The sequence below is a fragment of the Lonchura striata genome, chromosome 15 (genome assembly GCF_050655825.1).
Source record: "Lonchura striata isolate lonStrDom1 chromosome 15, ASM5065582v1, whole genome shotgun sequence".
Lineage (NCBI taxonomy): Eukaryota > Metazoa > Chordata > Aves > Passeriformes > Estrildidae > Lonchura > Lonchura striata.
Window position 1 is genome coordinate 5,153,250 of NC_140717.1, and position 25,009 is coordinate 5,178,258.

At 41.7% G+C, this 25,009-nt stretch overlaps 2 protein-coding genes across 5 annotated transcripts in view; both read left to right on the forward strand.

Moving 5' to 3' along the window:
- The window catches only part of CABIN1 (calcineurin binding protein 1), a 109,118-nt gene extending 94,234 nt beyond the window's left edge, over positions 1-14,884 (forward strand). For 3 of the 4 annotated variants that reach the window (XM_021549888.3, XM_085592623.1, XM_021549889.3), the window contains 3 exons: positions 10,863-11,027; positions 12,746-12,972; positions 13,473-14,884. In XM_021549888.3, coding sequence (XP_021405563.3) covers positions 10,863-11,027; positions 12,746-12,972; positions 13,473-13,616 — 536 coding nt within the window. In that variant the 3' untranslated portion in view covers positions 13,617-14,884. The remainder of the gene's footprint in view (positions 1-10,862; positions 11,028-12,745; positions 12,973-13,472) is intronic. The other variant, XM_021549890.3, reaches the window with a different exon arrangement.
- A 154-nt stretch (positions 14,885-15,038) lies between these two features.
- LOC110481287 (T-box-containing protein TBX6L) overlaps positions 15,039-25,009 on the forward strand; it is a 30,606-nt gene continuing 20,635 nt past the window's right edge. Inside the window, exon 1 of the mRNA XM_021549820.3 lies at positions 15,039-23,679. The gene's annotated coding sequence lies outside the window, so the exon portion shown is untranslated. The remainder of the gene's footprint in view (positions 23,680-25,009) is intronic.

A 25,009-nucleotide genomic window follows, 5' to 3' on the forward strand; every position in this document is an offset into this window, starting at 1 on the left:
AGTGTGGAGATATATAACACTGATGAACAAGATTCTGTATGGTCTAGAAAGTTAGCTTATCATCACTATTATATTTCACATTTCAGAAAAGAAGCATCTGACAGGACCAGAATGTTGGAATGTGTTATTTATAACCCTGGTGTGGTTATGTGCCAGGTTAGAGCACAGGAAAGGATTGAAGAAACCAAACAAATGCTATTTATTCTATAGCATGATTGTGTGATTTGTTGATGACTGTATTATGTAATTGATTCTATACACTTTTCTAGATGAGGAAAGAATAAATGAGAATGCTGTCATTTGCTTTAGTGCTGTCATGGTAGGCTGGCTAATTAGCAGCTGAAAGATCTCTGTGCTGGGCAATCCTGATCCACTTTGAGGAGTGAAGTAAGATTAAACCCAATTTCAGACTGGCCTTGGGTGCCCAGAGAGGTGGTTGGCAGTATTTGTGGGACACTGTGCACGTTAAGGTGGCACAGCACCTGCCATAGGCTGTACTTTCTTGCAACTTTAGCAGGAGCCCTGTCTGAAAAAGCATCTGCTGCTGCCTGTGCTCACTCCATCTGTTTCCAAGCCTGGGCCCAGCACTACTCACAAAATGCCTTAGACAAGACATGGGAGTCCAGCTAAAGTTGTGAATGAACCACATATAGAACAGGTATTGTGGAAAATGATGAAGGTAGTGTCCAGATTTGTGGAAATAGTATCCAGATTTGTGAGACAGGATGTTTTCTTTGTTTGGAATTGCGACTTCGTAAAGTTTTTGTCTTTATACTTCTGGTATGTCCTTTCTTTCCTTATGTAATCAGCCTTGTTATTTGAATGCACATAGGCTGCATCCATCAGCAGTGAAGAGCAAGTTAGGAAGAAACAGGTTTTCCCAATTTGCTAATTTCTGAGTACAGAACAAAACTGAAATTTAACATCTAGTATCAGCAGTTGTATTGTCTAATTTTCCTTTTTCACAATTCCAGGGAGAGATTGTCTTAGGAAGGGAAAAGAGAAAAGTGGAGTGATGAGGAAGGAAAGGCTTAGTCTGTGTGTAAATTGCATTTTTTTACTGTCCTTGGGAAGCAAAAGAATGGAGTTGCCTGGTGTCATAAGATGTCTTGTCTGGCTTGTTCAGCAGGGAGTAATTTGGGTTTGTGCCTAGACAACAGGGGAGGAAAAACTGAATCCTCTGTGAAGCTATTATGGACTTAGTAAGGAGAGTGGTGTAGGAATGACAATGCTGATAAGAACTCATGCATTCTTCTGGTTTTCAAACAGAACTCGGGAGCATTTCTGATGTGCTTTCCTCTCTGTAGTTCCCCAGGCCACATTGCAGTGATTGAACATTTATTTTAATCTTTTGACTTTCTGGGCTTTGTTAAGGTTGTAGAGTTAGATATTGTTCACTCTTCTTTGATGTTTTCTATGCATCATTTTGGTTGAGGGAGATGGAAGGGTTAGCTGCCAGAATTACACCCCTGAAACTGAACATCAAGAGGCTCTCTCTCCAAAGCTCAGTGCTGAATGCATGAGTTGTATCTGGCTCTCAGCCCTACCTGACAGGTCATTTTTCTAGCTGAGGCAGACACCAATTACTGCTGTGTCCTTTCTTCCTCTTTTCTTTTAATTCTCCTACCTTTGCATCTACCTTTTCTAAAAAAAAAATAGTTATAATTCTGTTACAGCTCTTTTTCATCTGCCTTCCATTAGTTCTGTTTGAGTAAAAACTCCTCCCATTTTTAGGGTAAACTGTTTTCAACATTTTTATCTCATTACCTGTACCTACTTGTTCATGTGGAAGTATTACACATCAGGGAGTATTAGCTGCTCTCATTTTCTCTGATTTCACCCAGGAAAAGGATTTGTTTTTCCAAGCATTGTTGATGCTATGCCACTAATTTCTGATGTAGATGTTTTCCTGAGATTTTTGTCTCGTGCATGAGTAACTGGTGCAGAACACAGTGTGATGGAGTCCAGCAGCAGAGGGATGGTGGTGGCAGTTTCAGCAAGGCACCTTCCTACATTTGGGTATAAATGTGCTTGGGACTCTTAACCTTCCTAGCTCAGCCTAACATTTCTCTGGGGAAGCTAAAATAGGACAATTAAGGTAAACTCCCTCCAGCCTGTCACACTGTTCCAGTATTACATGGTTCTAAATTGCTGAAAAATCTTGACATTTTCTTCTTGGCTGTCCTTATTGCAATAATGATTTTTATGAGGAATGAACAGGAGAATATTCACATTTGAGTTCTGATACCAAGAGGAGGTTTTTATACCTAGAATTATTTAAGGTTCTGTGTTTTGCTTAAAGCCAGCTATTTACCAAGTTGGAATATAAAATCCACATAGAAGACTCCCCACTATTAATTTTTTGTCCATTTAAGGCCTAAGCAGTTCAATATAAAAGCAAGGTCATGATAAAGCTGTCCAAACTTAGAAATTCAAAGCTAGGGAAGACAATTCTTTGTGTTGTGCAAGGAAGTGGCACTCCATAAGCCACGGGAATATCCTGCTGTAATTTCAGATGTTTGTGAAATGGGCACAACAGGGAAAGTAGAGGTGTAAATACAGTTCACCCTGTAGAACTTTGAGAGTTTCAGAAGCACAAGAAATGAATTACAAGTGAGGACAGTTGCATGGAAAGCTGAGCAGACTGTTACACAGTGTGTGCAGGCAGCTGCAGAATCCTTGAAAGGCAAATGTTCCAGGTAAAGAGGGTTTTGAAGTGGGAAGTCCTAAGAATTCAGTAACACTCAGTAGTTTTGGAATGTGACATTTCACCCTGCAGGATAACTGGGTGCTGGAGTCACAGGAGAGCTTTTAGGTGTAAGGAGCATCTTTTCCCAGAAGTCTGCAAGTTTATTTTAGCAACTGATAAATGACTTTAGGTTGACAGTGGGTTCTCAGAAGACTGAGGAGACTGAATGTTTTCCTAAGGTATCACTACAGAGAATGTAAACCATCATTTTGCACTGACAACATCTCTTGTCTTAAAACAGTGCATGGCACAAGGGCCCACCTTGAGTCCTTGCAGTTTCTGGATACCCAAACATCAGTGAGCATTCACAATTCCTATTCCTTTGCCATCAGAAGTAGAGCTTAACCTCATACTGGTCTCAGTATGAGCCTCATACTGGCTCCTGAGCTTGCTTGTCATGAATTTCCAAAGACAAACACAGATTTTAAGAGCCTGTAGTTCAGTGTTTTGACAGCTTTTCTTCTTACACAGAAGTATTTGGCCCTGTTGGCTACGCCTTATTTTAACTATGCATTTCAATTCAAATTTTCAGGTACTTTTTAAATGACTATAAGTAGTAACATTCAACCCTCTTAATTGCAGTCAGTGTCTTACCTTGTTTTTTCTGTTGAATTCAAAATTGTGCTGTAGAGTACAGAGTTGTTCTCAACAGATGGCTCCAAAAAAGATGAAACAGAGAAAGTTATGTAAGCCAAGGACCTGTGGCCTCATGTGAGCTACCTTGATTGCAGTTACCTGGCATGAAGCTTCTCTCTTAAATGCATGTGTTCTTCCACTCTGTTTTCTTGTGGTACTTGTGTGCATCTTACTTTCACTGCTTTCTCCTCAGTTTCTTGACTTGTTGACTTGTTCTGGTTTTTGACAGCTGTCTTCCTCAGTTGCCAAGGTTGGATTTCTCCTAGGCTTTAAAACCTCTTCTCAAAATTCTTGTAGCCCCACCCCACTGGTGCTGTCCTGGGGTAGAAGCTCCTGCCCACCTGTGAGTGACTGAAGAGTCATCACTGGGAATCAGCCAGGCTGGGAATAACTGGGAATCCAGTGATTCTCTGATCCCTTGCTGCTTCAGCCTCCCTGCCATTGGTATTCTCACTTCTTGTCTGATCCTTGCTTTTTGTGAAGCTTTTTATTTTTCACAATGGTGCACTCTGAAAACAACTTGACTGCTGAATGTCAGCAGGGGTTTCCTGTTTGTGAATGACTTCTTAATTCCTTTTTGCAGTGCTCAGACAGTACCAATCGGTCATGGCTCTTCCTCTTCCCTTTGTAAAAATGTGCTGATTTACCTCCTGTCGAAACAAACTCATTCCACAAGAATTTTTCAGTACACTTAATGTCTATTTCTGATATGTACACTTCAGATTCCTGAAGTTTTATTTGCTCAATCCAGTGTAGTGCAGAAAATCCTTTGACATTTAAACTGTCATAATTTTTATGTTCCTATGTTGGATCAGAAAGAACAAATAGGGCAGGGACAGCAGAGGCAGGTGAGGTGATGGTTTGGAGCTAGAGTTTAATGCACTCAGGGCAGGTCTGTGCTCCAGGAGCCTCTCTAGCCCTGTGCACTCTTAAATCTCCCTGCAAATACTGGAGAGCCATTACCCTGTGGATGCCTTGCACTACTGAAACGCATTTTTGGAGATTTTTGTGAAGGAACATACAGCAATGCTGTATGGTTACAATATGGTTCAGTTTCACTAGTTTTAGATTGCTGTCAGCAGCATAAAATTTACATATATTCCTGCACAAAGGCAGACTGAAGAGAGATGTAGTTATAAGTCCTCTGCACGGGTATTGTGTTGCTTACAAATTACTTAGAAAATTGTGGGGTGTCATTACATTCACTTAAGAGATTTTTCTGCCAGCTGCTTTTGCTAATTTCCTCGTGCTTTGCTGGCAGTCAGGGCAAAGGAGGGTGAAATATTGGTGGTAAAGGAAAGGTCTTACAGCTTTTGTTAGGTAACTCATAGAGAAATTTCAGAACCATGAGACTGCAAATGACTATTCCTGCCCACAGGTGCTGCTGTGATGCTCTCCAGATGATGTGTCCTTGCTGAGTCAAATATTAACAAATATCAGTTAGCTGTATTTTGATAAAGCCATTTGAAAGTTCATGTCGTTGAATATCAAACTGTTGTCTTTTTGATCTAGGCTCATTGTTTGCTCTTTTAAATTAAAGTTTGGTTTGAAAAACAAAAAAAAAGAGAAAGTTAGGATTGAACTTCAGGGTTTTTCTTTACCCACGTGCATGCCAGGTTCCTGCACCTCCAGGACAGCTGGTGGTGGCAGGAAATGTTTTTGGACACAGGAATTCTTCTGTCTCTGCTGTCAGACTGGCCCCAGCATGGCTGTTAGAGGGATCTGGGAGTTAGTAGGGGCCAGGGACTATTTCCAGGAAGCATTTTCAAGGCAGCCACCCATTTTAAATTTTAGTCTCATTAGTGGTCTGTGACAGCTGACCTCAGCATTAGGAAGAGTTTTGGGGTATGTCTCATTTGATTGTACAGTACATTCTCCCTGCTCAGGACCTAGTGATAAATATAGCACTGTGCTGTGCTATTGCACTGCAAACTTCTGTTCACCAGACTGCTTGAATTTCTTTTCTTTCAGGGGCAATAGAACTTGTGTTCTGCAGCTTTTCGCCTCCAAAATTACTCCAATGCTTAATTTTTAACATACGACTTTGTGTGTCAGCTTTGAATGTAATTTCCTGCATTTGGCATTTCAAGTCAAATACTTCTTTCTACAGCTATAGGCACTAAAAGCACTTGGCAGTGCTTTTTTAGAAATAAATTTAATAGCAGGATATTTGGAATGAATTTAGAGAAAGCAAGGCTACCAAGTGTACCTGCCACATGCTGTGATGAGCTGAGTACCTCGCTGTCTGCTCTGCTGTGGTACCTCATGGCTAAAGGCTCTGTTGTTTCTGTGTTTCTGCATCTTAACTCTGTTCAGCTGAGCCAACCCTGGTGCAGTCTTTCTGCTGACTTAGTAGCACAGCTCATAAGGAAACTCTGAGCTCCTTCAAATTCAGCCTTTCCATGGCCTTTGCAACTGCTGTGTGGGGAAAAAAGCTGTATTAATTCCCAGCACACTGGAGAGCAAGGCAAATGGAATAGAGAAAGTGAATTGTTTTCACATTAGTATTATTCCTTGGAAATGTGGGAAGATATTTCCTCCACTATGTCAGGGAGCAAAGGATCAGATGCGTTTCCATTGGGTGGAAAAAAAATATTCCCTCCTTGTACAGTAAATGAGTTGTGTGAACAGTTGTGTGTGCTGTGGGTGGCCACCAGTGCAGAGTAAACCAGTTGTTACTGGGACTAGGAAGAGAAGTGTTTCCTAGAGTCTGGAGGCACACAGAATTCAATCCTTACTCTTTTGAAGCTGTTGGAAGGCAAGGTAGTACAAACCAGCTAAATGCTACTGATGAATTTCCAAGATTTTTGTCTTGACACACAGAACTGCTGGGGAAAGGATTTTGCAGAGGGACAAATGCAAGTGGTGCAAGTGCTTTATTTAAGCACTTGAGGCTGTTGTCTGTTCACTTGTCCTTGTATTGTCTTTTGAAACGATGGTAATATTTTGTCCTGGATTTCAAAGCTCAGCTCCTTCTTCTTTCCTATAATGGTGCTTTGTGCGTGCACTCTGCATTGCCTATATTCTTTAACATATCTGTGCTGTAATACTTCGAAGTGCTTCTGTTAGAAACTGGAAAATGTTTTTTCCAGGTGCTAGTCACATTTTCTGGGCTTGTCTTCCAGTTGTAATGTAAGAGGTTTAGTGCATGACTAAAGAATTTTCTGAAACTCCATACAAAATGTTTTATAACACTGATGTTACTGCCTCATACCTGACAGCATGATGAGATCGAATTAGTTAGTGCTCAGTGCAGAGGGACCAGAGCAGCTGCTTACTTACAATAGTACTGCTTTTAAACTTTCTCCACATCTTCAAATTGCCAAGTGATTATTTTTGCCAGCGTTATTTTAGATTTTTATGTACATCAGAATAGCCAAGTGAACGGTGTGGGTATAGAAGCAGCTGCAGGGTTGTGTAATCAGCGTGTTGATAGTGTGTGGATGAATGTATGTAGTGCATGCTGTGGATGAAGAACCAGGGAGAGGATATTAACTGTGATGAAGTCATGAACCCAGGCGCCCGCTATAGGCATCTGCAAACACTGGTTACCCTGGCAACAAGTGGGAAGAGGTTGGAGAGGAAAGCTGGAGTAGGTTGTTGCATTGAATTGTTTCTTCCTCACTAAAGCAGGGAGATGTTGAAAGGTATGATGTCCCTCTTTCTATGTCGTGTACTATTTTATATGTATTTAGGCAGTTGTTGGGAAAGGGAAGGCTAAAAAAAAATACTTGTAATTCAGCTCGATTGGAGAGGAACTTTTCAGTATCAATAGTGACGTGCATTGCAAATCTGTGCTTTTCTCTGTGTGCTTAATTTCTGTGTGTTGTGTTGTGAGAGTGCTAAATGGGTCTCCAGAGTACAGTACCTGCCCCTTCCTCAGCCTGGGGACAAGTGTCTCTTGCATATTATACCTTCAGAAACTGGTTTTATTTTAAACTGGTTTTGTAGAGCTAATGTTTGAAAACCTGCCAAGACAGTACAAGTACAGGGTAATACCAAAAGATTTATTAACTGATATTAAATCAGAGCTTCTGAACCTTCAAAATGTGCTGCACTTATATTCTGGTGTTCTTGCACTTGTGCAGGATATCGTGGCTCACGAGTTAGTGGAGTCTTTACCTCCCTGGGGAAAGTTTTTATTAGAAGAACTAGGACATTATGTTCAGGGCTTTAACAGCATCTTCCTCAAAACAAATATTAAAATATTCTCTTCAGAAAACTGTTTTAGACAAATCATTAAGAGATCAAACTGTATATTCTTGATTGTCCTTCCTTGTTTTGACCTTTTTGCCTGTAATGAAAAAAGAACAAATATCTATGCAATATATTAAAGTATAAATTATGATATGTATGCTGAAACAACCAATTCTTGCTATTTTCAAGAGGCCTAAAAATATTTTGTTTATTAACTTTATTTTTAAGGTGGTCACTTGAATAGCATTGTTTCTATTTAAATTTTAAAAAAACCTAAAATTGCACGGTCCTGAAAGAATAAAGTGTATTACCCAGAGAATAGAATTCTGTGACTGTACTGAATATTTCTGACAGCAAGGGAATAATTAACAGTGGTTCTTGATTTCTATTGTACTGAAAGGCACATTCTAATAAAATGTTATCAAACATTGTTTCCAGAAGTGCAGTGATAGAAATACACAGTGTGCTGGACTCCTGTCCTTTCATTTCCATTCACTTCTACATTAAAAATCGCTGTCAGATATTTTATTCAAATAAAAATCTAATTTTACTGCACTGTAAAACTGCATCTTCAAAACTTGAAAAAATATATTCTGGAAGATGGAGATGTGTATGACGATGCTGATTGCTCTTGAGAGAACACAGACTGATACCAGTCTAGTAGCATCTTCCTAGAATTAGGCTGCTCAAAAGAGCTTTTGTCAGTGGGCCATAATTTAGTTAAAATAAAGTACAGCAAATCAGTTTAAGCAATGATATATCTTATAATCAAACAAATATTGTAATCAGCATAAGAAGTAGAGTTTTGTCATTAGATAATAATGCAAATCAGAGCTCTTGCTCTGTATTGTGAGCTAATAAGTCCCTAATATAGTTAAGTATTAGAGTAGATACAAAACTGCTCTCAGTTAACAGTATAGTTGAGGCTGTAGGATTTGCAGTTTATTTCTGTATAGTTCTGTACCTGCTAAGTTAATTGCTGGTTTGTATTCTGGGTTAGTAAGTGGATAAGAAAGATTCTGCTAGTACTTACCCTGGCTACTTAAGGTGTTGATTCTGGAGGGAATGCTGGAGAATGAGTTGACTTCTCTGTCTTGTGGAGTAATCTGAAATCATCATCATTTTCATCCTGCTTTTCTTCAGAGGTTGTAACGTTTGATCAAGTGTCCTGTAGCCATGTCAGTGTGGGAGTGCTCTGGGCTCAGACTGCAGCCTGTGGGATGGGATGGCATGGGATGGCATGGGATGGCATGGGATGGGATGGGATGGGATGGGATGGGATGGGATGGCATGGCATGGCATGGCATGGCATGGCATGGCATGGCATGGCATGGCATGGCATGGCATGGCATGGCATGGCATGGCATGGCATGGCATGGCATGGCATGGCATGGCATGGCATGGGATGGCATGGGATGGCATGGCATGGGGGTGTGTGTGTGTGTGCTGGCCTGGGGCTGCTCCTTTGGCAGTGTGGGGTTAAATCCCTGTGTGCTGAAGAAAAGGGCAGGCAAAACCCAGGGGTCTTTCAGCTGTCCTCTGCTTCTTCAGAAGGGAACAATGCTTTGGGATTTTCCTACTCAAGATTCCTCCAGTTAAGCACTTCCTTCTGCGTTGTTCTCAGCTGATTTGGTCTATTAATACATGTACAGATGCAAGTATTATTTTCCTACTTCCAGTGCTGTATTTTGAAGTATCCACAGAAAAATGTGCAAGAGAGTGCTGAGAATGGGAACCACATTCATCTGCATTAGGCTGTTCCATTTTGTGGTTGATAGTGAGTGGAACATCTCAGAACAGGAGCTGCCTGTGAACTGTGCTGTAGTGGGTGACCTTTCCTTTTTGGGAGCTATTGGACACTCCTCTACAAGCAATCTCATTTATCCTAAGGCTTATAGGAGCTTTCAACTACAAGTCTAGATGATGGGGCTTTTTCTTTACCTATAAAAATTAGTGGATGAAAGAACAGCCTGCTTTCCTGAGCTTTTTTATCATACAAGTTATTCAAGAACCATAGAAATTATAACTCTTTTTAAAAGTTGCATCTTTCAAACTGCATAGATCAGACTGTTAAGCTGTGATGTTTTCTGAAACAGTTGCTGCAAGGGGAACTCTTGTACAGGAGAATATTACCATGGTAAATTCCGAAATCTTCTCTATATTGGTGGAGATGGAGAAGTGTTTTCAACACTTGAGGGGGTGGGAGCAGTTTTCCAATGAAGAAAAGTTAAAATATGTATTCCTTTTTAAGACGTTGCATGGTCAAAATCCCAAATTAATTTAGAGCATTGCCATACAATTAATTTTAGAGCAAATGAGACTGTGACTGTCCACTGCATGTGCTGACCCATGATAGCTGCCTGTGCAACCTTAGCCTGTGGAAATGGGAGGTGACTGAAATTAGACTAGGCAGCCCTTTGTTTTTTGAAGAATGTCTCCATTTTTAAGAGAGAATAAGAGCTTGTTTTGTGTCTATGGCCTTGAAGGGGTCACTGCCCTGCCCCACAAGGGCACTGGGAAATGACTCCTGCTATGTACAACATGCAGCTCAGTGTGTAAGAAAGCTGGTTTAACACTGCACTCATTTAAAAGCAGGTACAGCTGGTGCATAACAACAGGACTCTACACACACATGGATTCTGAGTTACAAACATCCCAGGCTCTAGAATAGCAGAAGGTGGGAATTTTAGGCTAATATATTTATAGAGATACAGTGGATGCATCAGTGAAGAGTGGGCATTCAGTATCACCTGATATTGGTTTCATGAAAAATGGATTTGGCCCTGGTATTGGATATTCACAGTAATGACTCTTTCTTAGCAGTGAGCTGTGCTCAGTGTAGCAGGTACCTGTGGCTGGAGATCAGAGAGGGTCCCATTGATCACAGCTGCTCCCTCATTAAGGGTGATGGATTTTGCTCTGCACGTGGCAGCTCTTCCTTCCAGCCCTCACAGCTCCAAAGGAAATGCTCAGCTCTCTGTGTTGCTACTGATGTGCACAGATGACAAAATGTCAACCTCAAAAATTTTTTCCTTTGCTTTTTCAAATGGCATTTACCATTTTTTAAGAGTTTGAATTGATGGCACTAAGTATGAAAAAGTTGGTTTTGCCATCTTACCTTGTCAGTATTTAATTTCACTCAGTCATGCTATGGTTTAGAAATGGAGCAAGGGTTAAAAGGATTTTTCTACCTGTTGCTTAGACAGCAAAAGGATTGAGGCTTAGGAGAGAGAGAGATCAGGATGTCTCTTAATCTATGAATTATATTTCATTACTAAAGAGGAAGAAGAGCTTGAAGTGCCTTTGGAGGGGCTTGGATTTCAGCAGCAGGAGTCACGGCTTTGTCAGCAGATGAAAATGGCTACTGTCGCACCATCGCCAGAGCCTGTTTGCTGGCAAGTGGAGCCCGTGCCCAGCACAAATTCGGGACATGTTTGTACCCCAGGTAGGAGCTTCCTGTGCTTCAGGGAATTCTGCAATGGGGTGGTGAGCTCTGCATCGTCTCTAGGCACTGAGTGGTTGGCCAGTTGGGATTGACATGCCTCAGTTTCTCTGCCTGCCTTCAGCGTTTAGATGCATTCCTGGCAATGCCTGAGCTTCCTGGGCAAGAGCCCTGTCATCCCTTAGTGGTGATTCTGCTTGGTGCATGTCTGGCATGCTAAATACCATGGCAGCAAAGCCAAATAAAAAACCTCCAGTACCAGCTTTCATGCAGTAGAGCTTGTGCATCCTTTAAAGCAGAATTTTTCTTTTAATTGAAGTCTTATATGGGACAGTATGATAACAGTTTGGATTACACTGTTGGGATATTTAGCAGAAGGAAATGGTTTTTCACAAAACTGACTCAGTCTAAGTAAACATAAAAACCAGCATTACAGCAGTTAATGTGTTCTATCCCTCCTCTGCCCTCTTCCCAAGAGAAGAAGTTGGTGTTTTAATTGAAAAAAATGTAAAACCGAGTATTTCAGGCAAGCATAATCTAGATTTTCATTTTTGGGGTATCTTGTTTTTCCTTATTTGTGAGAGCAGATTATCCTGTGTCTGATTACTGTCTGGAAGGATTGGCTGCCCATGGAGATGGGTCACTGACCTTGATGGAAAGCCATGCCTCATCTGTTGTGGCAGCTCTTACATTCCTGTGTGCTGTTGAGAACATGCAATTCAATTTTACATCCCTTAGTAGTTTGCTCTACTGCTGCCTGTTTCTCAGGGTAGCATTAGGAAACTGGCATTTTATTTTGCTGTGTGTAAGTGGCCATGTCCATTCCCAATACCTGCCAGAGATGGATTTGACAATACTGAATCTGAAAAAAATGCACATGAACACCTGTTATTATTACCAGACTGAGAAAGGCTCTGGTCTTTCCATTTATATAGTTTATAAAAAATCATTTGGACTCCGTGTGAAGCAGCATTAAGTAAGAAATCTCTTGTAACAAATACTCAGTTTTTAACATCATAGCATTGTCATCTACTGGTTATTGTTGTATATACATAATTTTGCAATGTGATAGTGCCTGGGGAAGGGCTGGATCCTTCTGGTGAGATGTACTCAATAAACACTCTGGGAAGGCTTGCACTGTAGAGGCCCCAAGCTGAGACCCTTGGGGAGGATGTGGAGATGATGCTAACCAGAGTGGGAGCAGTGGCATGAGCACACCAAGGAGGGCTTTGTGGCAGGGTTTGTAATGGGGAAATTTTGACAAGTGTTACCATATATTTGTCTCTATATATTTGTTGAGGAGTTGCTCTCTCAGTAATTGAAGAGACAATGCTGGGGTGGAGGAAATGAAGACTCATAAGTGAAGCTGAAGAGCTTTGTTTGTTGCATTGCAGAATGGAGAGACAGGAGAGGATTGCATCTGACCCAAGTGGGAATGTGGTGTTTGTAGTAGATGTAGATGGCCAGTGCTGCACTACCATTTGTTGTGCTTGGTCAGGTTGAGTTTCTGACATCCAGTAAGATATTTTTTAATTACTACTGGTTCCCAATTGTCATTATACAATCTTTTTTCTGGTTCTAAGCTTTGGTTATTACAAGGCTTGAAGAAAGGCCTTTTGAGCCAGCCTTACATCTAACAATGAACTCTTCCCTCTTCTTTGACATCTGAAATCCTAGATAACTTCCTAACATATTTTTTTTCCTTGCTGTTTTCTGTTTAGCCTCCAGTTCCAAGCCTGAACTCAGCTCCAGTTCACAGACTTTGGGAAGTCAGCAGAACAAGACAGATGGCACCCGAGTAAAAACTCGCATTCTGCCCAACATGCCAAAGCTTTTCATACCTTCATCTGTCACCAAATTTCCACCTGAGATCACTGTCACTCCACCCACTCCCACCCTCCTTTCTCCAAAGGGCAGCATTTCAGAAGAGACCAAGCAAAAATTAAAGGTAATAAAAGGGAAACAGTAATTTTTTAGATTATTGTTTTTAATCTTAATTCTCCCCTCAATAAAATACTTGTATGAAAGAAGCAACAGTTCATGCCCCCAGTTCATAACCAGAGGTAGATAAGTAGTGGAAGGAGGTGGTAGCTGTTACCAGCAGGAGCCAGTTCTTAAAGGACTGGTGAAATACTGGCTGTGGGTGAAATGAGAGCTATTCTAGTCCCTATCCCTTTTCTGAGGGATTTGGAAAAAATTACAAAAATGGCTGAGTGACCTGGTGCAGCCATTGCAGTTCTTAGATTAGTGGAAGCTACCAGAACATTAACTGTGGGGAAGCCTACTGGTAAATGTTATGTTGTTTTAATTAGGTAAATAGGTTGATATATCAACACAAGACAGGTATTGAATGTGAAGGAATAGCAACCAGTGGGCTTTTGTCCCTGTGATCATGGGTTTATCCTGACTATTTAGCAATATATTCTCTCTCTCTCTTTTTGGGATCAGTCTGCTATTTTGTCTGCTCAGTCTGCAGCGAATGTAAAGAAGGAGAGCCTTTGTCAGCCAGCTTTGGAAATCTTAGAGACCTCAAGCCAGGAGTCCTCACTGGAAAGTGATACTGATGAAGATGATGACTACATGGACATATGAATGAATTCTGGCCATCATCAACACCAACCACATAACCATTCTTCTTGTTGCCAGCATCTCTGGAAGTTGAAACATCTTCATTGGCATTACTCTCCATTTAATTGGCATCATTGTGTTCTTCACTTTCATTACCTGTGTTACACCACAGCCACTTGTATTGCCTTCAGACTCTTCGCCATTCTCCCCATCATGGTGCTTGACAGAAGGAATGATTGATTGTTTACCAGGCACTTGATAAATCTGGATCACACTGTCACCAGGAACTTCAGTAAACACAAGGATGTTTTGAGCTGCAGTTCTTATCTCTCTACTGTTCCTGCTTCTCCAAACCAGAGCCTTGGGAGTTGCTCCGGTAGCTCTTTTCTATAGTGTTTTCCTCCTTTTAGTTGTCTCGTATTTTCCCCCTCTAGCTAAGTTTTTCTCCCAGTAATTCAGCAACCTGATGTCTGTCTAACCATGCCATGATTAATCCAACAGCTTCTTTTAAGGTGGATGGAGTAGGGAAAAATTGCTAAGCTGGTAGAGATTTTAATTGCATGGAGAAAATCTGTGGCTTTGTCATAGGGCAGGGAGGGTGAGCTGAGAGTCTGTCAGCTCCTTCACGCTGCTGGGGGCTTGGTTGGAATTTGACTCCTTCAAATAGACAAAAGAACCAGCTTTGCCAAGCAGACAGAGAGGGTGCTCTCCTGTTTGTGCTCATTTCACACCAGTGTATGAGGTCCAGCAAAATTTATCTACCTGAATGTTGGCTTAAAGAACTGATCTTTCCAGAATTGTCTTACAGTCCTTTCTCTTCTAATGCCTTGGACAAGCATTTTGAATTGGGGGCTAGATGATATTTTTATGGTGGTATTGAAAAAAAAAAAAACTTGAAAGATTTCAGTACCATTTCAGTAATGTCTGTTTTTTACAGAATGACACGAAAAGGTGTTTTTTATCTATCTGCAGAGGGACTGCTTGCAGTTATTTATATGAGAAAATAATGGTAACAAAAATCCTTTTTTTTTTTTCTACTGAATGTTAACTTTGTAAAATAATGAATGCAAACCATGCAAAAAAAAAAACCGTCACACACTATATATACACCCGCGTGCGCCCACACACATATATATATGTGTATGTACATATATATATGTCTGTATATGAAAACAGAAAATGCATACAGCTTGCAATGTCGGATTTCTTTGTGTTTGGGGGGTTGGTTTTCTGTAAAATGCAGAGCTTTGTATAAACTTTTGGGTTTCTTTTCTAATAAAGTTGAAATGCACTGTTGTCTCTGTTTGTTTGAGAGGGCACAAGGTGCCATGGTTCTGAAAGAGCACTGCTCCTCTTTCCTGTTATTTTTTGGCTAAAAAAAAGGGATTGGAGGGATTTGATGGAGACCCCTTTATTTTCAGAGAACTGCCAGAGCTCTTGGGGTGGGTTTGGTGTGTGTGACCCAGAGCTCAGTGTTGCCAAGGTTGCCTGCAGCAGGTTCGGTTCCCCACTGAGATGGGAATTCTTTTTCACCCATCTTGGTGTCTTTGAAAGCTGATGAGCCACATAAGGAGGAAGACACCACATGGGGAGTGGGATCACACAGAATATTTGGCTGTACAAATTTGCACTTGATCCGTTATTACAGTGATTGATAAGGATGACAAATGGACTGTGGATAAAAAGAAGCTTCGGCAAACTTTGTATTGCAAGGTTGCTCTCAAATTCTGGGGGTTTTGTTTTGAAGAAAATGTGGTTTACAAGGAAGTGAGCATGTCCATTTTGGATGTTTTAGCAGCTGTTTGTGTAACTCGTTCACCTACTATAAGTGATAGGTGAAGTGAGTGCAATTGATACAGAAAAGATGAGTCAAATGATGGTAAAAGCAAACAAGTGTTTTCAGTAAAATGCTTTCAGTGTTTACTCTGATTTGCTGGAGGTTATTATAAATGCAGTGTATAGCATACTGTGTAGTCACTGCCAGGTAAAAAGCTGAGGAAGTTTCAGATAAGCATGATGTTTAATTTTTTTAGAAGAAAGCACAGAATGAAATAAAGCAGCTTCTTATGAGAAATTGAAAGGGGAGGGTGTAGTTCTGAACAGGGCTTTTTCACCCAAATGGAATAGATTACACAGACTGTTTGGCTAATGTGTATTCTTAAATGTATTCTAACTTAAAGATCACATTTAAATTTTTAGGTCCACACTTCAACTTGGGTTTGATGTATAAAACATTTGATTTTCTAATTTAATGTGACCACTGAAGAATGTTGGTTTATTCTTAAGGACTCCTTGGCATTAGGCTTTCTGGGCTTTTTCCTCCAGACTTCCTAAAATGCTGGTCTTGAGCTTTCCTTTGAATTCTAGTCCTGCTTTTTCAGTAAGATTTAAAATTTTGCTGGTTTAGAAAACCTAGAACAGTAAGTGTAACTGTTCCTGCCAACCAACAAGAGCTGCATTTGCTGGACTGCTCTAAAGTAATTTTAACCTTCAAACTACTCAAGTGTGCAACTTGTTTTATCCTATACTGAATTCTCTTACCTGGTTTTCTTTCTTTTTTTTTTTCTTTTTTTAATAAATTTAAGATCTTTTTACTCCCATTATGCTCCTGAGTAGCTCAAGGACTTTTTCTCAAGCTCAAGAAATTACTGAGGCTGAACTATACAGGCCATCTCCCTCCAATCCTGCCCTTCTGCTGTTGGCTAAATGTTTCTCAGCTGTTGGGCCTTCTTCCACAAGGGTGTTCCTGCTGCACTGAAGGAGCCTGTCTTCTTCTCCATGTGTGAAATCTCCTCTCTGTAAGTACAGCTGATGTAGTTCTTCAGTTCAAGGAGCCACATTTGGGAGTGAAGGTGCCAAGGTCCCTGGATGCACTGAGATAATCATATTTGTCTGAAGAACCATCCCTGAAGTAAGAGTAACAACTTCAAATCCTTACAAACAGAGGCATTCACTGAGTAATGAGTGCATCTCGTGGAGCTTGGCTATGTCATCTTGTGGAATTATCAAGAGAAAGTATTGCAGTAAAACTGCACTTAGCCATGGCCTGGAGTAGATTCCTTTATTTTGGTCTAATCCTGGTGGTAAGAATTTGAAATTCAAGCCTAGGCAGGATCCAGCTTACCAAGTTGCAGATCAAATGTAAACACTGCATCTGCCTTCAGGATTTACTGGGTACCCCTTGCTTGTGAAATCTGTGTTCCCAGGTGCCTTTCTGATGTGCCAGACAAAGAAATGGCAGCTGCTGAAGTTATGTTGCTCTGGCATGGCTTTGATTTGGGTTTTCCCTGTGAAGCCATAGGAATGTCTGGTGCCTAAAGCAAACTTTAAGGTGAGGTCTGTGACCAAGTGGGGTGAGCCTTTCTCTCTCCTTACTTTTTTTTTTTGTTTGTTTTTTAAACCCTGACAGTAATTGATTAAAAACCAAATCCTTTTTGGCTACTGAAAAGCCAGACTCTTCAGACTTTCAAGCAAATAGCAAAACCGTATTTGTTCCAAATGAGAGGGGAAAAGGAATTATATTGAATTGCCTGTGGAGATTAATTTGTGGAGAGCTGATATCCTTTCTGTGCTGCTCCTGGGCACTGTCTTTGCACACAGATGTCTTTCAGGGTTAGGGTGAAAGCATTGTTAAGTTGTACAGCACTGGGGTTTGGCTGTTTGCAGTTTCACTTCCTGGCACATGGATTATATAATCCATGTGTAGTTAAGACCATTGAGAATTTCTCTCTCTAGGCAAGAACTAGTGTTTTACTAAGAATTAATTTTGTTGAGCACAGCTGTCATTAGTGGCTTCTGCCCACTGTCTGACAAATGCTGTAGCATTTTTTCCAAAAGCTAATAATGTTCCCTTCCGCAACCAAAATAGCAGATCAAGGAAGATACCAAGTACCTCCTTAATTTTATTATGTGCTAGGGTTTGTCAGGTGTTGTCTCTTGGTTTTGTTTTGTTTTGTTTTTTTCTTAATTGGAGTGAGATTTCTCATGAATAATGAAATTAATGTCTTTTGCAGCCAAAATAAACACCATATGGTCAGGGAGAAAGGGACCAGGAAAAGATGAGGAAGGCACAGCAGCAGCTGAAGCTGATAGGAGACAAAATGGACTGAAGGAAACAGGGGCCAGGTGAGAACAGACCAAGTCCTGCCATGGAGGGTGGGATCACAGCACTGCTAACACCACTGTGAAAAGCACAGTGTTGGGCTGGAAATTCCAGTGAGGGTGTAGCCTGTGTGTACAGTTACACACTGAGCACAGCTCCTTTCTGCTCCTGCAGGTGCTTGCATATTTTAGGAGACTGGGTGGCAGGCAAAGGAGATGAGATGCACATCACAAAAAGCACAGCAGACATCAATTTTGTGGCCTCCTAGGCATGGAAAGCTGGGATGAAGAGGCTTTGTGCTTGCATTTGAAGATGATGGTAAGAAGTTCACTGTAGGCTGAGTGTTAATTTTGCCACCTTTCCCTTCCAGTTAATGACCAGAGATTCAGTAATGCTAAGTTGTGATGTTATTTATGGTTTTTGGAGTAACCTCAGGGTGCTGTGCCAGCCCAAGTGATGCCTTTGTGGGACTCCAGCTGTCCTTGCAGGGCATGGTGGAAAGGGTGGGATTGCAGAGGACAGCAGACATCTGGGTTTGTTGGCTTCTGGAGGAGGACTTACCTTCTCTGAAATGGCTCTTTCACATTAATACTCACAGAACCCCAGGCAAATCTGAGCAGAGATTAAAAGGTGCATCTCCCTGCATAGACATTTTTGTTCCTGCTGCTGTTTGTTTAATGCACCTGTGACAATGACACCCATAAGAAGTGATTCTTTTACCAACTCCAGAGCTGCCTTGTTGCTCGCTGGCCTCGGGCAGCCCGTGCAGGTGTCTGCAGGCTGTGCTGCAGCTCAGCCTGCCCAGGGCTCTCCATCCCTGCCTGCTCCGGGAGCACTAGAGGGGGCCCTAGGACAGAGCAGGGAAGGAGGGGAATTAAGGGCAGGGGGACCAACCCCCCCCCTAAATGGATGTCCAAGATCTATCCTGAACTACTGAGGCTACCGTGCATTGCTGGGTTTGATCCCATTGAGTTCTAAGGGCTTCCTGCTACTGTACCATATGTCCTTTGCATAATGTATGGTCTGACTGAAGGCAGAGGGGTGAGAATCCTCACAGGCTGCTTACAGGACTGTGTCCCTGGCCATGGCAACAAAAAAACAAGAGCTTGCTTTGTCACCATTAATGTTGTCACGGGAAAACAGATCCACCATATACTTGCTTTTCATACAAAATCTTGTTTGCCCCATGACTCTTTTTCCTTTTTTTTCCCTCAATTCCCCCATAAGAAGCCCCCTGGGTGTTTCCATTTTCACAATGTGCAGTATGTTGCACTGGGGTGTCATGGGAATCTCCTGCCAGTCAGTCTTGTGTGAAATGGCTCAAAAAATGTGTCCAGGGGGAATCCTGATTAGTTCAGCCCTGGTTTGTGGCAGTGGTGTGGGGCTTGTGCCAGCAAAACTGGGCCCAAGAATTGGTGACAAACACGCAACTTGTGGATCTGTGAAGTGCTTTGAGGTCATTCTGTTCGAGTCAAATTCTAATCAGGGATGAAAATGTGTTTGAGAATGATGGGAGAAGGATGGAGTGTTCAAGCTTGGATTAAGTCTTGTAAGGCAGTGTGTGTATGTGGAGCAGCCCCGAGGTGAGATCAGGTCCTGCAGCCATCTGGCAGCTCAGGAAAGGGAGCAGGGATGTGGAGCTGAGGCCACTGACTGCAGACTCAAAAACCAAAGCACTTCTGCCAAGGGGAAAAGTGCAATCACACTTCTGCCTGCGTGTAAGATTTATCTGCACAATTAAATGGTTGTGTCTGTAGCTGGTAGAAAAACATGCCATTATATAATCCCAGTGGGAGGAACACTCTGCAATGTCTCTAAGTGCATTGTCTTACTGAGGGAAACTGCCTATCTAAAGCCAAGTCAACATATATGGTAAAAAGTAGTTTTTGCTCTCAGATCAGACATAGATATCCCCCTCTCAAGTTTTATTTCTCAGCCTATTTTTTTTAATCTCCCATCTCTTTCAGAGACCTTGCAAACAACAGTGAATTCCAGCATAAATGGAATATAAACAAAGTTCATATATGGTATAAGCATATGAGAACCACACTGGAATGGTATTCATTGAATTTTAGTTGAGTGATATAATAACAAGTGAAAGGCCACGTAACAGGGCAAAGGTATTTTAGAAACAGTGTTTCCTGTGAGAATGCTGAATTACTACATTTATTACATGCATCCACAGTTAGCCTTACAACCTGCCTCTATATTCACATTGCTTTCATTTTGCTCCTCTGAGGAGTCTGACAGATACAGAGGGCTGTTCACAAGGAATAATATGCAGCTGAGTTTTAGCTGCAATATGCATTGCATGAACTATGATCTAATATAGCACTGAACACATACTGTTCGGTAATAATTAGTAAAGGATGTTGAATGAGCAGAAAAGCTTCATACTCAGAAATGTTATTTGATTCCTTGTAATTTAAGTCACACCAGAGATTTAATTTCCTTAAATTACACCCTAATGTGTATGAACAGTCATATTTTCTCTTCTAAATGCAGATATATATATAAAATGCAACTCTTTCAGTTAGATTGCAGTGATAATTTTCCCTTTAAGAGATGGTACTAGATGCTGAAAGAATTGCTTAACTTGTTAATTGAGCCAACATACACTCACCAAGAAACTCACCGTGCTGAGTGGATATCAGAAAGCACTTTGAATATAGGAACTTGTCACTTAAGAATGTGTTGGCTGTAACTTAGATCTCCATTAGGCTAGAGTGGGTTAGGGGGAAAAGAAAATTAAATTTTAGAATTCTGTAGTGGAAGTTCCGAGCTTACAACATCAATTTGCAATGCTGTGCCCCCAAGTCAGCAGCACAGGTTCCAGCAAATTACTTCTGTCATGGCTCTCCCAATAGACACCCTGCTGGAAGTGCTTCCTACACTTAATAAGTAAATGGGCTTTCCTGGGAGCAAAACAAAGAGCCTGAGTGTTTCCTCACAGCAAGCAGCAGTGGTGCAAGGTGATTTTTCAGTTTGGCTTGCTTGGAATGTAATAACAGCTTGGGATTGCACATTGTAAAGTATTTCTGCAAAGAGAAATGGGAGGATTCCTGGTCTGTGATCCCGTTGCTCTGCGAGCTGAGGAATGGATGCAGCCAGAAGCAGCTGCTGGTGCCAGGCAGAGCTGCCAGCTCCTGTTTCAGTGGTGCTGTGCAGGAGCCAAACAAGCCAAGTGCATTTCCTGCTGCATGCCTGCATGCACCAGGAGGCTTTGCAATGGCTCAAAATGGATGTTCCAGTGAGCTGCACAAGGAGTCTCCCACAATGGCACATTCTACCAGGCCTGCACTTTTCCTTGGAAGTTGTTAATAGAGCTGGATTCTGGGTGTAAGGAAGATGAGAAAGGAGTGCTGGAAAGCCTGGGAGGTGTTTGAATGCTGGGTGTCTTGCAGTGCCTCCCCTTGGCACAGAGGTGTCCCCGTGCAGCTGCCTGGCCTGGCTGGGCCCTGGGTGTGCATTGGCACTGCTGAGCCAGACACAGGGGCCTTAACTGGGCACAGCTCAGCTGCTGCCACCCTCCAAACTGGGCACTTCACCTTTAGGTAACTGAGAATTCCACTGAAGTGTAAGAGAGGGTAAATTTTATTAGTCTGTGCTTAAATGCACTCCTGCTGCATTTTATTTTTTAATAAGGTGAACTTTTTGCAATGTCAGTGAAACTCAGAAGTACCCAGAACGTGGTAATGTCCAGGCTGGGTGTGTGGTCATGTTTCAGTTACAACTCAGGCACAGACACAAGAGTGTCTCTTCTCTGGTACTATCAACACATGTGGAAAGGTACCTGGAAAGAATATGAAAATACAGAAATGTTATTTCCAAGTGCAGAGTGACCCCTGGGAAGAGGGAGAGAGAGGAGGAGGACAGTGTTTCTTCTTGAAGATGTGCCTGATTCAACAAGGTACCAATACATAAATAGCTCCTCTTGATTTCAGTGCAGACAGCAAAGGGCAGCCTCAGGTTGTGTCACCCCAGGCCTGTGATGTGTGCAGTTTCTTCAGTGACATAAAGTATTTCTACAACTAAAATTTCCATGGAAAATAGCTGCTTTAAAATAAACAGACTTAACTTCCTTAATATGTGCGAACTCAAAAGTTCACAGTTAACCATTGAAAAATGCAAAAGGCCAAGGAAAGGTGGAAATATCTCAGCTGGTAAAAAATACATCCCTAATTACTTCTCCCTGAAATTAGGGTGGCTGTGGCATATATAGGAACTCTGCAGAGCAACTAGAGTAAGTTCTGTTCAGTGACACCTGTCTTCATGTGATCCCTGAGGCAGTGTTTATTAGGAATATCATTTTCTTTAACAGCTTTTCTCCCCCATCATCCCCCAGTGGCTGATGTTGCTCCAGGAGGGAAATCCTGGTGGCTTTCAGAACAGCAGCAGCAGAGCTGGTGATAGGTTTGGAATAAGATGGACTTGAAGCTGGCTCATTCTTTCTGGGTTCTGTATCTGGCCTTTGTCAATATTCACTTCCTGCATTTATTTCATGGTAACACTATTGATTTACTGGCTAAATCATAAGTCAGAAGATCTCAGTTTTGCCTTAGAGCTTTCTCACTGGCTGGTAAGATTTTCAGATTATCTTCCATTTTCTGTCTCCATCAAATAGAAACTACTTGTCCAAAAACTGTCCCCCCTCCCCTAAACAGCCACTGAATTTGCAGTTAGATCATTTTCATATGTCATACATTATTTATAATTTTATCTCCTAGCCAATTTAGGGTAAAACTATGTTTTTTTTCAACTTGAGTGATTGAATCTGAGTATTTACTAGGAACCACTCCCATAATTAAGTTAACTAAGAGCAACAGAAAAACGTACCTGGGTTTTTGTGATGGTGAATAACTCCAAATAACTCAGAGCTTCCCATGAGCAGAGTTCTGGAGAGGACTAAAAAGTGTCTGCTCATGTAAGAGTAGAGCATGCTCAGTGTTTTTGGAGAACCCTTAGCTCTGAATGCTGAGAAATTGGCATAGTGCAGTGTAGCAAACCCAAGTCTCTGTTCTAATTAAGACTTACTTGGATTTTTCAGTTTTTCCCATTCCCTGGCTGAAATTTCCTGTGTCTTGTAACCATTTAACAATATGTTACCAACCATCCATTATGTCCTGCTTTATTCTCTTTTAGATGAAAGAGCCATGTAAAAAAAAGGATTTGCCAGCCCCTGTGACTGAATTTGAGCGATAATGTCAATGGAATTAACACATTGCCATTGTTGAATGGGCTCCTGTGGCTATATAAACATCAAGGTAACACATTTCCAAAGCAGAAGACATTACTGCTGTGATACTGTTGTTTTGAGAATATTTCTTCACTGCCAAAACACTGATGTAGATTTAGCACTTTGCCTGCTATGATGAGAATGATGTTGGAGTTGGAAGGGTGGATGCTGCTGCTTTTATTTTTGTTGAATTCTGGTTTATTTGTTGAAGAAAATATCTTATGGTGTTTGGCTAAACATGGAATGAGAGCATAAGTACATTGAGGTGTATGTAAGATGACCTCTGACTGGTAAATGCATTTAAATGACAGCTCTCTTCAGGGCCTAATTCCATTTCTGAAGGCAACCTTCTGGAAAAACTGGGGCAGAATGCTCTCAGGAAACCCAGAATCCTTTGGCTTGGGCAGAGTTTGCTCAAGAATAACTGTCTCCCACACTATCTCCATCCATTAACATAATTTTTATCTCTGCAAACAGGAGCAGACTGGGGCTTGAATGCCCTTGGTATATTGCTGAATGAGATACAGGCTTCAGTTTTAACTTTGGGGATGTTAAACAAGTTGTAAGGCCAAGCTTGTCAGAAAACCTTTTAATGGTGCTAATCCCACTGCAGATTTGCTGGCACTGTCTCACCTAATGCAAGACAGGACTAGCTAATGAGGATGTGGCACAGAAGTAGTTTGGAACTCCCTGGGTCACAAAATCTCTGAAGATGGCTGCACTGCAGGAAGGCAAAGCTGGTCATGCAGGTAACAATGATGATTTCCTTTATTCTGATCCTGGTGCAAATTGAACAAGAACTGTGTTTCTGCAGGAATATTTTCATTTGTCTTCAGGCAAGAAAAAATTCAGGCAGTAAGTGCTAAACCAGAACCTGACAAGTTCTGTTCCTAAATAACTCGTCATGCGAGTTTTACTTCTCTGCAAGGTTAAAACCATCTTTAAACAAAGAGTTGATGGGTTTGCTGTATTTCTGCTAATCAGAGACCATAACCCAGGTATTGAAGGGTGGGAAGTCAGTCTCAAGGTTGACCTTAGTGGACAAAGATGGGCATATTCCTCTCCAGGATCCATGGGAAATACCCACTGCCTCAATCAGAGCTGTATCTGTTCTGGTAAAAAGGACTTGAGTTTGCAGAGCTGAATCTGGCACTTCTGTGAACATTAGGGCTGAGACAGAAGAGAGGGAGTATTGTCCATTCCAGTTTGTTGCAAGAGCAGCCCTAGGTTGGATTCCTCAAAGGAAAGGACTTCTCAGCACAGGGAATGTTCTGTTTCTGGCCTGCTCTTGGTTATCAAGGGATAGAAAAGAAAGTTGTGATGGAAAAAGGGAGGAGCTGCCTGTGGCAGGAGTTTGTTAGCACACAGAGAATGACTTGGTGAACCATGAACACTGTGCAGGAGTTAAATGCACAGAGTGAGCATGGTTGTGTAACCTGAAGTTCTTTTCTGTCCCCTGAGGGCCCTTAGAAGTCCTCTGAAGGCCCAGAGAACAGCTCATAAACTTTATGCTTCAGAATTGCAGAGAAAATGCTTCTCTCATCCGTGAATCAATCTTTTGTCAGCTCTAACGCAATGGCTGGTGGCTTTAGTGTATCTCCACTGTCACCCAAAGCACTCTGTGGGAAATGTCACCTGTCCCCTCATTCTGACCTAAGCCCTGGAGTGCAAAAGGAGAGTGCTCTCCCAGGCAGTGCTGTTTCTGCTGCAGTCACACCTCCCTTGGGAGTTGATAGCTGGCCTGGTGTGAATTTTGGTGCAGAAACACAGTTCATGTGTAGTGCTGTGACCCACAGTGTGTCAGTGAGCCCGGGTCCATCCCACTGGGAAGCAGCCTGTTCACGTGCCAGCAGAACATCCATCCTTCCACATGGCCCCTGGATTCGTTTGAGGAATCATAGGAATAAGAGAGGAGCAGATCCATCAGAGCCTTCTTTACTGCTCACATGAAAGCAGGATTGCTCTCTGCAATGCCACCGTGTGTGCAAAAAGCCATTAAAAGCCTGATACAGGAAGGACTTTGTTCCTCTGCAGACAGGCAGCCCTTGCACAGCCGCAGTGCTTTTCCCTGCATAGTCA